We start from the raw sequence: 13,546 nt of genomic DNA on the forward strand, positions 1-13,546 counted from the left end.
AAGCAGCTCCCCAGACAGAATGACACAGATGGAAAAAGTCATCATGAAGTGTGTTTTAAAAGGGACTCCTGTGTTTGTCCTATTTATGACTGGGACAAAATTACATAATCTACACAAGTGTCCTACTTGGCAATTTCCTACCTAAAATGATAGTACAAGGACAAAAGAGATGGCAGTGCCTTGGGTCATTTCTATCACACAAGGTTGGCAACTATGTGAATAGTCGCTGTAAACAATGTATGTAGGTTCCAGCCTTGAAGTTCTGCTCTCTCCATTCGTAATGTGGGTTTTTTCAAGCATGTCGGAAAATTATGAGCTTAAACTAAATTATATCATTTGTAAAAATTCCCATAACTTCTTTGTGTATACCTTCTAAATACTTATTACTTAATAAATACTTATTACTTAATAGATATTTATTTACATGGATAATTTTTTAATATATTTATTTCTAATAAGACAGAAAAAGGAAATTGGCCCAACTTTTAAACACGCAACACAACCATAACTCCTCTTGAGTGCTGCTCACCTACTATTATAAAACCTGTGAGTTATTGCAGTGTCAGTGAGTAAGACCTAGGTTTTATTTCTTGGCTGAAGTCACCTAAGTTAAAATGGAATAACAAAGAGCAACATCTGCAGAAATTCGTTTCCAGCTCATCTGGTGGCCATTGCAACATGCATCTTAAAAAAAAAGCCCAGGCTTTTTAAACCAGGAAACCTCAAAAATGTGTTTATGGTATTATTTCTTTTATTTTACCACCTACATCAGCCTCCTCAGCCCTTTAATCCCTTTTGTTGCTCCTCACTTAATATTCTCCAGTTTGCCAGTATTTTTAATGCAGCGGTCACAAAAGTGAACAAAGTCTTCTCAGCTGTATCCTGGAAGTGACTTTTACTTTTAGCGCTCTGCTTCTGGAGAGGGAACTCGGCCCTGCACCCTGCTGGATTATTCAGCAATTCGGTGAAAGGATGACCTCTGTACAACGGCAAATTCGTAAGTTCTGGGAAATAGAAAAAGCTGCTCAGGCTAATAGCAAAGAACATAATCTGGTATTGATCTTGCAGCACCTTGATCTTTAAGGAAAGATGACTTTAGCAAGCAATCTGAGCTAACTCAGAGAGGCCTGAACACAAGATGAGGAGAGTGGGGAATGCTAGACCTGGGCCTCAGTTTGCCCAATGACAGAAGGAAGATGATATTAATTTCATCTGGTTGTAATTAATTCCTTAACATTGTTAAAGATAATTCAAGATGAAAATCACTGTAGCAGTGACAAAACATTGCTATTCTTTTCAGAATAATAGCTACATGAGAAGACCAGATGTATTTTTAATTTTTGTAGTCAACGCAGAAGACCTTCACGGTGGCTCTGTTTTTCCCAAATAGTCCAAATCCAAACTGTGTGGTTCAGTACTTGGAAACATACTTTTTTCCCATTTTCATGTCTTTGTTGTGCCCTAACACAACAAAGCAAATGACACTGAGGCAAAATTTCACATGCCAAATTGCTAATTTGATTTGTATAAAGATATTTGATCTTAGTTCTGAAAACAAATACAAACTTGGCAGAGCTTAGGAATAACTAAAATAAACAACTTCAAACCACACATATGCAATTCACCAAGAAAGAACAAATTGCTGAAAACAGCAGAGTGAATTATTACATTAATATTTTCCATTGCAAAAATTCTAGCATGAAATAGACAGCATGATATTTTCAGCCCATTAGAGCTGAAGCATCCCTCCTATACCTAGTCTTGCTGAAAGCTAAGTTAAAAACTTCCTGCTACAGGAAGCAAATGCAGAGAAATGGTACAGTGATGGAGTCCGTCCGATTCAGTAAAGAAATCATACCATACTGATCTGTGAGCCTCCAGTGTTCATGTGCTTTATTCAGTGTTCCACATACAATGACTGCAAGCACACATATATTTATCTGCATTTTTTCCTCAAACAATAAAGGAAGGGTGTATGGCATTTCTCCATTACCAGTGTCTATTTAAAGCACCTTCTTTCATCCTAAGCTAGGAAGCTTAATCTTCTTGACAATGGCCTAGGTAATAGAGCAGGTCTATCAAGCAGAGGCGGCTTTATTTGGCCTTCCTGGTCTCGGATAGGAAGTTCAGAGATGCTCCAGTGTCCTGGTTCCAGCTGGGACAGAGTTAACTTTCTTCCCAGTAGCTTGGGGGTGTGTGTGTGTGCTGTGTTTTGGGTTTGGTATGAGAGGAGCATTGATGGCCCATTGATGCTTTGGCTGTTGCTGGGTGGTGCTTGCACCAGGGACTTTTCGGCCTCCCATGCTCTGCCAAGTGCAGGGGAAGCTGGGGCGGGGGAGCACAGCCAGGGCAGTTGACCCAGCTGGCCAATGGGGTATTCTATACCATGTGACGTCATGCTCAGTATAAAAACTGGAGGGGGGGGGCACACCACCCGTTCACGACACGTGGTCAGCGGTCGGTGAGCAGCTGCATTGTGCATCGCTTGCTTTGTATATTGTATATTGTTATTGTTGTTATCACTGTTATTATTATTACTGTTCTACTTTGTTTTATTTCCATTATTAAACTGTTTTTATCTCAACCCGCGAGTTTTTCTACTTGTGCCCTCCCGATTCTCTCTCCCATTCTACCGGGGGTGGGTGTGTGTGTGTGTGTGTGAGCGAGCGGCTGCGTGGGGTTTAGTTGCCGGCTGGGGTTAAACCACGACATCCAGGTGTGCGCCACGTGCCAGTTTGCTGAGGACAGGAGACTTTGATCACTTGTGATGCTGACCCCACACAATATGCTCTAGTTCCCCAACTGTTACAAAATATTTATCTCAACTCTAGTGAAAAGCTACTAGATTCCATGCATGCCACTTTATGAATAATTTTTTTGATTCTCAACTGTGCTGCACATTATGACCAGGAATGAATACCCATAAATAACAGGAAGCTACAGTAAGAGCTGTTGCAAGCATTTTTCCACATCCCCTCTGCAATATTCCCTTAGTGAGATAGGGGAAAAAGTCTGTCTTGTTACCACTGGGTCACACCGAAGGACGCAGATTTACTTCTATTCTGTTTCTATGCTGAGTCCTTCGGAAAAATTAACAGGGATAAAGAGACCAGAGACTGCTGAGCACCATACAGCAATATAAGAACATGGAAAGCTTTTCATGCAGTTAATCAATATCAGGCAGTACTGGAAAAGGTCCTACAGAGACAGAAAGCATCTTGAAATAGAAATAAAGTGTCCTTCTTAAACCAGCATCTCATTCAGGTAATAGGGCACACATCGACTTGTTGGTAGAACTACATAAAGTAAACGAAGTATGTGTTCACAGTCAGCAACTAAGCAGTACCATCTAGGTTAAAAACATTTATGGCAAAACTTCTTCTTCAAAATACTGGAAGCATTAGATATATAATGTTAAATTCTGACATCTACCGCATTATATACTGTCTTATGTAAGCACACTTCTTTTATGATCATGCTTATTTTGCCTAGCATAGACAACATCCGAAAACTGAAGACCCTTGATTCAGAATAGAAGCTGTTAACATTATGTTGTGCTTAGCCTTAGTGAATGTAATTTCTCTTGTTTGCTGTTGGTGCTTAATTCCTTTCTGATAAGCAAAAAAGCTGGTCACACATAAAAAATGTATCCTAGTGCAGCTTCCTTTAAATCAGAAATACCTTTCCTTTTGATGCTTGGTTTTAAGTTAATTTTCCTTGGAAAAATAAGATTTTTTTTTAATAAATAGAAATATGTAAAATTATGACTTCAAAAAGGCTTAGATGTCTCAAAACAGAAAGTATTATTCATTTTCTAGCACAAATGTGAGAACAACTATGGATATTTGAAAGGGTTTGAAAGGAGGACAAAGAATAATTCATTGTACACAAAGCAATGTTCAATCCACCATAACATTTAGATTAACATAGCCCACTAATTATTTTGGGCTAGAGCTCTAAGAAAAAGCAGCCTCATCTGTTGAAGCCTGATCTACAAGAGATGGTGACAGTCCAACTTAAATTTCTTTTGTTTTCTCAACTTCTTCTGGGCTGTTTTATGAACATGTTCACATAAATTAACCTCCTGTCATGTTTAGTGGTGTCTTTTACTTCAGTTATGGTGGAAAAATAGCAGATGTCTAGAGCAGTAGATAGGCTAGAGCACCTTTGAAAAAAAATCCATTAATTGAGTCACTTAAGAGTTAAAATCTCACAAAGAGAGGTGCACATAGCTATGGGACCAGTGCTCTAGTCTAGAGAAAGATTTTGGCTAATCAAAACACTAAAAAGTGGCTGCAGATGTGGAACAAGAAAGATATCCATCAGTGGGAATATGTTTCACGTACTGGAAAAATAGAGGTGTCAGCGGAGATCCAGTTAAACTCACATGAAGCAGCTTTGTGTGAGCCAATTTGTTTGGTGTGCCTAGGGAATTCTGCCGTAAAAAAAGAACTGCTTTGTGATGACAGCAACTAGCTAAAATCAAAGTGATATACACAGGGTATTGTGTCTGATACAAGATGAAAGAGACTTTCACTAAATAAAATCAGAGAGCTCTGGTTTGGTGACACTGCACATCAAGGTTCTCTGCGTGTTGGGGCGGTTCATATCAGCATGAATTAAATTCAGATAGGTGGTGAACACTGAATTCACACTGCTCTAAAGCAGAAAATCTAATCTAATACAGGTCATTCTTGTATAACTGTTTTCCACGAGTGGAATAAAGAACATGCCTTCTCCTGCAAGTGACAACACAGCTGCAAATGACTGTCAGCTTAACCTCATAAACAAAAGCAGCCTGTCACATCTGCTTATTTTATTGCTGCCCAAAATAGGAAAGCTAAAATTCTCTCTATATAGTTCCCATCTATTTCTCATTAGACAGAAAGTTAAGACCTATTCTCAGATTTCCTCTGGTGCATCTTTATTTATAACATAGAGATTAATTTTACAGGACATTTCCCGGTTATAGTTATTTTTCTTGCTCCTTTAATTAGGCATCTGTGGGTTTAATGTCCTGTGCTTGACATTGTGAATATACCAGCTACTAAACCCCTGAGCCTCAGTTTCTTTTCCAATTGTTTAAGATACTTTAGAAATCAAGCTAGGTGTACCATTTTTTGTACAGCCATGTTTTATTTAACCTTTTAAATTTATCTGATGGGAAAAAAAAAAATCAATGGTCTAATAATAGATGTTCCACATTTCATACTGTGACTCAGGACTCATTGAAAGATGTTATGTATGATGAACCTCCTCAGTACCTTTTTCTTTCACTAAAATGCAGTGAAATAATTCAATGGTTTTTGTGGTCAGCATTTACTATTTAGCATTTTGATTAATTTTCCCCCTCTTCCGAGTAGAGAAAGAAGGTTACATAGAAATGCTGCATGTTTCTCATTTTAACTCTTGCCTGTAGCACACCATTTCAAATACATCACCTTCTGTTTTCCACTGTTCTAAAAGCAGTAAGGAAATTGTGCTGAAATAGTGAAGGAACAATTCTGAAAATGATATTTGCAATATTTAAAGCATAAACACAAAATGCTGATAACCAAGAACTGATTCAGAAGGTCACATAACTATGGAGTCCAATATAATACATATGTTTTCCCTAACAACTCACCCTTCACTGAAGATTCAAACAAAAAAGAAGCTTGCTACTTGCTTCATACAGTAAGTCAGGAGACATATGCAATTCCATAATTTTGTCAGCATTATGTTTTTCTATTACAATTTAATACTTACATTGCATAGTTTTTCGATTCCACAACCATATTGTAAGAAATACATTACACCAAGCCTGATTTTCATGAAGCATTAGCTACATATCTCATATCTTAGCATTACAATAATTGAGTTAAGGATATTTTGAAAGCATCTTTATTTGGGAATTCCACATTAAAATCAAATCGTGAAATAGTCTTCACAGTGGGCCAATATGTTCTGCTGCATAATTACAGCAAACCATCACCTATGTAGAGACCAGGCTTCACAACCCTGGATGCTTGCTGGAAATCTACAGGCAAAATAGCGTAAGAGATTAGACAGCTGCTGTTCAGTGGATGGGAAGGGAGGCCTGGCAGGCAATGTCTGTACATTTTGTAACACCTGCTGGCAACTTCGAGATTTGCATACATGAGGCAATGGGAGGAAAAGATGGGCCGGAGGCTCACCTGCAGCCCAAGTGAGCTGGGAGCCTTTCCAGGAACTACATTACAAAAGACTTCAGCAGGGTGCAGGTGATGTGACAGGCTTTCCTGGATGTCTGCGCACACATTCAGGCGTGTTTTTATGCCACACCTGTGCAGCGAAAAGCATTTCTGGGAAGTGATCAAATGGGTCTGCTTCAGAGCTGATCGTTCGCCTGAGAGCTCATGGCTGAGTTAGGTCTGAGCCCCGAAACTATGGTTAGGGTTGCAGTCAGGGTCCAGGTGGCAGGTGCTGATGAATAGGATCAGGTCTGGAAAAAACGATACCTCTGAGGCTGAGGCACGGGATGACTATTGGTTTGGTCTGATGGGTTCCCGGGCTGACAGGGCTTCTGGGCAAGTTTTATACTGCCAGTGGCAGAAAAGCCAAGTTAATATCTGGATCCTGCATCAGCTACCTAGTACCAGTAAGGACTGGGACTCAAATAACAGATAGCTGAGGTTTGACTTGAAGATGGTAGGTTTGGGGATAGGCTTTGAGATTTGGGTGAGTGAGGCCTCCAGCCTGGGGCTACAGCTGGGACAGGCAGCGTCCCACAGGTCTGGAGTGGAGTTGAAGTTAAGTTTTACAGCACTAGCTATAAACTTACACCTAAGCAGATTGTAGATGAAGGTTTAGAACAGGTAGCTTTGTGGCTCACTAAAAATGCTGTTGCTGTTTCTTGTAAGAGGCCACAGCCTTTGTGCCAAGCCAGCACCACAGCCCTCAGGACCCATCAGGCTTTCTCTGGACCGGCCTTGGCCTGCCTAGGGATTTGGTTTAGCAAGTGACAGCAATTATCTAATGACCAGCTGACTGTTACCTATTTTGCTTTTGCTTTTGCATAATTTTGTATAATTGCGTGGTTTAACAATGTTACATGTATTTTTGTAACTAATGGACAGCAATGACAAGTATAGGTATTATGGGCAGAATGAACTGTCTCTGACCCTACAACAAAATGCTACGCAGAGGAGTAGAGGCATGGGATGATAGCAGAGGCCTTGAAAGCACAGGAAGATATGGGAGGCCCCAGCGCTATAAACAACTCTCCAGTGGTCAGTTATCCAAATGCAGCCTTGAGAGCTAAGTAAAAACAGTCTTAGGGATAACAAAGAGAACAAAGACATAACCGACTTAGGTAAAACACACCATAGTAAATTTGGACCCAACGTCGACTTGCAAACCAGTGATGGAGCGTGTTAACAGAGATATAAAAGTGACCCCATGCAGATAATGCAGTGAGAAAGAGAAAAACCCGCCAATATCGACACCATGCTCCTCCTGGTAAAGGACTCACTATGCCAGCCCCTGTCCCAGACTGAAGCCATTGAGCTTAGGACCCAGAGAGGCAGTGGAAGGTTAAACATAACACCAGAGAAATGGGTGTTACCAGAAAGTCTGCATATCCATTATTTCAACTATATATAATTTGAACTGTAAGTCCTAGTGTTATTGTAAATGGACTAAAAATAGTTATTTGATTAGCTTTCTAGGATTTTGATAAGACTAACAATAAATTTTTTACTTTGCTTATACAATGAACCTGGTCTGAAATGAACACCTTTAGCAAGTAACGAGATTTTCAATGTAATAAAATGGCGGAAATTCACACAACTTATTCTGTAACCTGTGTGCAAGAAATAATTGGTAACAATTTTTAGCTGCACCAGCAGCTAAAGGTAGATGTTTAGTGATGGATTTTGCTGGATTGCATGGTTTGCAGGGCCAGGGTTGCTATAACTAGCTGGAATTAAGGCTTGGACTAAGACTAGATATGGCCTGACAGGATTTTTAAAGAGCTTGGGTTGGAGCGTGGAGCAGAAGAGACCACTGGGCAAGCTTTAAGACTTCAGCCACCGTGGACATTTTATGTAGGCTTAGGTTTACACCTGTTGCTGGCCTAGGGTTAATAGTGGAGTTTGTTCAAGTGGGATGAACTAGATTTATGTCTGGGTCCTACAAATACTACCAGTCTGGGTTTGTGGGATGATGAATTAGACATCAGATGTTCTTTTAGGTTCAAGCCTTTGAATGCAGGTTATTGGAGGGATTTGTGTACAGCTGTACTATAGAAATCTATCATTATGTTTAATTTATTCTCTTTACTAAATGCACAGCAACCTCTGAAAAAGCAAACTTGCTTTTTATAATCACACACTCATTGGCTTGGCAGGACAAGATAATCAGCAGCTGAAACCATCTTGGGGAAAGTTTGTCCGTAGAACCATCTCTAAAACATAGGTTTTTGTAAGCCATTTCATTCAGTTTGTGTCATTTTTTTCAAATGTTTATGTCTTTGTGCCCCACATTCTATTCACTTATTTCCATATGTGCCACTTTTACCTCATTGTCATTGCTATTGCTATTACAGTTTACCTTGCAGGTGTCTTATCAACATGCCCAGCACCAAAACAGTCCTGGGAGCTACTCTGCACATGTTCAAATCTAATATGCGGTCACATTTTATTGTCCAGTTGCTAATGAGCAGGAAGATGCATTACTTATCCTGGTAAAAAGCAAACTATCTAGAAAGGTTTTGCGCTAGAAAAGCTAGGCTAATTTTAACCTGGGGACTTACAGAGGAAGCTGGTTTATGCCTAGATTCCCCATCAGCATAGACTGTTTATGGGTGAGGTTAAAAGGGGCCAGGAAGCTTGGTTTTGTGGTGTACATCGCAGGGACTATGCGGTTATTTCTAAACCTAAATCTGGCTGGAGTCACCTTTACTGTGTCATTGATTCCATCATGCACACTGTGTCTTTTAATCCATCAGATATGATTACTTCTCTCATCCCAAACTCCAAACAGGTCCAAGAGGCTGCAATGGTTTTAAAAGAAAGCTTGTCAACTGAAGTTGCCATAGATACATTTTATTTTCCCTGAAATTATGTAACTTACACACTAAGATGGGAAATAATCAGCCCTGCACTAGTAAATGCTTAGGATGAGATTTCAATGGCCTATCAGGGTTAAAAATGGACATTTAAGTAGAAAGAGGAGATTTTATCCATCCCAATGGAGCATGCAATATCTGTGCATAGATCTGAAAGATTGTGATATACCAGTATTTAAAGCTAGGCTACTCTCTGCACGCCTGCTGCTGAGTTTGCCTTTTCTACCCCAAACAGCAAGCAATGCCCTCTAGCTTCCCACCATTATAAGGTTCAACCCCCTTTATTTAGAATAGCCTTAAGTACCACACGTGGCACCTGCTTTGTCCCTCTTGCGCTCCGCAGCTGCTGTTGCCCTCTTCCTTCCTCCTGCCAACTGACTCCATTCCCCCTTCCCTGCTGCCCTCCCTCCCTTCGCAGTCCCACCAGCTCTGCTCCTCTGTCTTGACCTCAGGCTTCGTCCTTCCTCCTTCTGACATCTGGCCCAGCACAGGCCCCTTTCGCCACCACCGTTTCTGCTTCCTGGATCCTCCTTGTTGTCCCATGTCATCTCACAGGCTTATTTGCTTTCTTCTCTCTTCCTTCTCCTCTTTCTGGAGCTTCCACTATATCTCTGAGAGCTCTTGACTTTCATGGACGCTTGAATGCCTCTGTATCAGTTTCTACCTCTCCTTCTGAGGGATCTCCTTCTCCAAGGCTTCCCAAATTGGTGTCAGGTGCCAGACCTTGCTGTCCCAGCCCAGTCCCTGGGAAACCTCCCCACCCTGCCCACAGCCCAGGACCCCATGTCAGCCCCAGCAACACAGCAGCAAGGCTGGTCTCCAGCACCCACAGCCCTGCCTTGCCCGGCCACGAGCCCCACCACGCTGGGCCCACGTGCAGGCCCACGTCCTGTCCCGGCCACAGCCCACCCTGTGCCCGGGGAGGTGCCAGGCCCTGCCCTGACAGACCCATGGGGAGCCCCAGGGAGCAGACGGCCCTTGCGGCACCCTGGGACACAGGTCGTGAGAGGGCTGCTTTGGGTAGCACAGCAGCTCTTCCCGCTCTCTATGTTGCCATCAACTTCTGGCTACCCAATTCCTCCACAACAAGATTCCTTTCTGGCTTTTCTTCCAGCTCTTTCACACTCCTCATGCTCCACCATCTTCATCTCCATCACGCTGACTTAGGCCTAAACCTGCCCACCATGTTTCCTCTCACATTGGCAATGGCAGGGACATGCAGGCATTTGCAGAAATGTGAAGGTGACGGAAGGTCCTTTCACTACTGTAGCCATTAGAGGCTAAAATAAAACCTGCATTTTTTTATAGAAAATATTTTCCTGAGACCACATATCCTGCACCAGTTCCAGAGAGTGACAGTTTGGTGGCAGCGTGTCTGGTTGACCCTGAAATCTGAGCGGCGGGAGTTGTGACAATAAGATCTGTTTCTAAGATAAATTATATGGAAAGAATCCGGACAGGAGTCAAACTGCAGGAGCTGAAGGCAACCCTGGAAGTGTATTATTCCTACTTTGAAACAGATGATGGTCAAAGAAAAAATAATCTTCACTGCCTGAACAAGCAGTACAATAATAGCAAGTTAATTCTGACACACAGGGTTGCGCACCTAGCAGGGGAGGGCCAAACAGAACAAAAAGGCTGAAAGCACAAGTGGATAAATGTTTAAATTAATCTCAATGAGAGAGAGATGAAAACAGTCCCACATGCACTTCTTTCCATCTATGCCCCACGAATGTTTTGTATGTATTGTACGAGAGTGTTGTATGCAGGATTGCTTTGTAGTGATGCTATTCGGATGAAACCAACATCTCACCAGCACCTGGGCTTGCCTTGTTTTAGTTACCGCTCAGTTTGCCTGCCTGGTTACAGAAAGTAAGGGAAAACGTTCCTTCAGTGGCACATCACCACCTTGTGGAGAAGTTTAATTAGTGCAGCTCTCTTAGTTTCTTGCAGGAAAAGAAGGCTCTCCTAAGTCAATTAACTTCAGCTTAAGTTGGAGTCTAAATGAATTTTGGGTAGTCTGTGGTGTTGTCTATACTGGGGAACTGATTTGCATAGCTGCAAGAGTTATTCTGGTACTATCATTTAGCTATTCTGGAATAGCTCTTTGAGAGTACAGGAAATTTTTCAGGAACAGCAAAAATGTTCACATTACACTGGAACAGCAAAAGTAATCAATTTTCCTAAGTTAACAGGTCTAATTGGGTGCAATTCATGTGCTGACATACTAGACCAGATGGATGAATTGCTCCCATTGTCGTCAGGAGAAGCTAAGGCAATATACAAATATTAAAAATAAACCACATCTTCCTATGGTATTCTGATTTTTCCTGGCACACCTTTATCTCTGCCCTAGAGCATGGAAATTATAGAAACTCTAACTTCCACAGAGCCAACATTGTTGAAGTCATTTGTAAGGTGCCATGATGACTTTCAGTACTCTAGGCAAAACTCTAGGCATAAATAGCTTAATGGATATAGGGCTCACTGTTCATGCTCAGATGTATTCAAGTTCTAGCTGTATTTAATTCAGGTAAGACATTGAGCCTTGGTCTCTTACTTTACTAGGCTATTGGATACTTTAAGTATCTCTCAATGTCTCTGTTGTTTTGTTTTTATGTAAATGTGAATGGGAGCTGGAAGACTGTTCTAAGACTACTGCAAACAAAAGGAGATTGTTCTTCATAGAGGGTAGTTAATCTGCAAATCTCCTTGTATATATATGGCTTCAAAAAAAGGGTTGCACAAATTCATGGAATAAAAATTTGCTGATAGCTGCTGAACACAAAATACCACATCTGAATCACAAATCACTAGAGGCTGGGAGGGTATATGGATTTGGGATCTCATACAGTACACATGTTCTGGGGCACCAGACGTAGATACCCTGACTGACTACTAGGATACAGGATGTTTAATTCTGTCTCAACAAGTGCTAATTCTTTTTATAAATTAGAAGAGCTTCACTAAGAAAGGTTAAAGAGAAGAATTCGTACACAGTTCATAGCTTAGTGCAGTGTCTCCAAAGTATGGCAATGAACTGTCTCATGGTAGCACATGGCAAAGGTTCCCAGTAGGCCTCCAGCTCCCTCCCAGTCTCTACGGTCGAAGAGTGAGAGGCCCCAAAAGCCAGCCTCAGACGGAGCCTGCCTGCAGGCACTGGCAGGAGCTGGGCATGCCTCGCTGAGAACTAGCTGGGCGCAAGTCCCTATCAGCACCCACCCACAATCCTGCATCTGCCATGTTGGACTGTGTGGGGGCTCAGGGTTTGAGTTTCCTCTTAGCATCAAACATGCCAGACATCTGAATATCACTTTTCTTCTTCCTAGGAGCGCACCCTGGGCATCGAGCTGCGAGATATTTAGAAGGTATCATCTCTTCTGTCCTTTGCACTTTCTCTCTCTTTTTTTTTTTTTTTTTAAATTGGAGAGACTGTAATTTATTTGCCATGGAGAGCAGGGAAACTTGAATCTCAAACAAAGAGAAATGCCAGGAGAGAAAAACTATTTCCTGTCCAAGTCTATAGCTACAATAGCTACAAAATTATAGAGCAGCCTAGAATAATTATCATCTAACAGCTTCCAGCCTAGGCAATCTATTTTTTATTTCTCTAAGCTAAACCATAAATTATCAACAGCATTTTCTGCACAGGCTGTATAAAACCCCTGTTGTTCAGTCCAAACCCACGTGATTTCCTGACTGGTGCACTGAAAATAAGCTGAAAGGTATCAAGACTACAGAAAGTTTTTCAAAAGTGTTCACATTGAACAGAGACAACCCCAAAAGCCCATTGGGAAGGCCTCAAATGATGGCAGAGTCCTGTGTGTTCCTGACAGAACTCAGCTATTCTATCAATCAGAGCGACTGAAAGCCAATTCGGCAGCTCCGACGGCTGGAGTAATTCAGCATGAACATAACTGCTTTTACTTAGGATTATAATTAGGATCCATTTGACAAATGACGCTCTAGCTGGGCCAGGGATAATGATCAGGATGTAATGAGTTGTGGGATCCCTACCTTCTGGGCCATGGCTCCCTGCGTGCTGAGGAGAGAGCTGCATTCCCCTTCATGGTATTCTTCTTTACATTCACGGCAGAACACAAACTGGAAAACAAACCAAAGCATACAAGTCATAAAAACACATTAGGGATATAGACAGCAGGTTACAATCATGAAGAGTCATACAGCAGATGATCTCTTGCCCTTCTCATCCCATCAAATTCCCATAATCCTCCTAATTGTGCATCTTATTATACACTCTGATCATTAACACAACGATTTTGCTGTTGTTATTATACATTTCATCAGTGAAGTAATATAAATGCCATAATTAAAAATAAGATTTTGCTACATGGTCCATTTAGGGACACAAAGACATAGTAGATACTTCTGGGTGTGTTTCTCCTACAGTGAAATCTGTTTATACAAGAAGGGTGCTGGGTGAAACAAGCAGTTCTG

At 41.4% G+C, this 13,546-nt stretch overlaps 1 protein-coding gene across 1 annotated transcript in view; it reads right to left on the minus strand.

The window, feature by feature from the left end:
* The window catches only part of PRKN (parkin RBR E3 ubiquitin protein ligase), an 808,128-nt gene that overhangs the window by 6,122 nt on the left and 788,460 nt on the right, over positions 1-13,546 (minus strand). The window contains exon 10 of the mRNA XM_075146290.1: positions 13,106-13,192. Within this exon, the coding sequence (XP_075002391.1) occupies positions 13,106-13,192 (87 nt within the window). The remainder of the gene's footprint in view (positions 1-13,105; positions 13,193-13,546) is intronic.

Source organism: Calonectris borealis, chromosome 3, assembly GCF_964195595.1.
Source record: "Calonectris borealis chromosome 3, bCalBor7.hap1.2, whole genome shotgun sequence".
NCBI classification, from domain to species: Eukaryota; Metazoa; Chordata; class Aves; order Procellariiformes; family Procellariidae; genus Calonectris; species Calonectris borealis.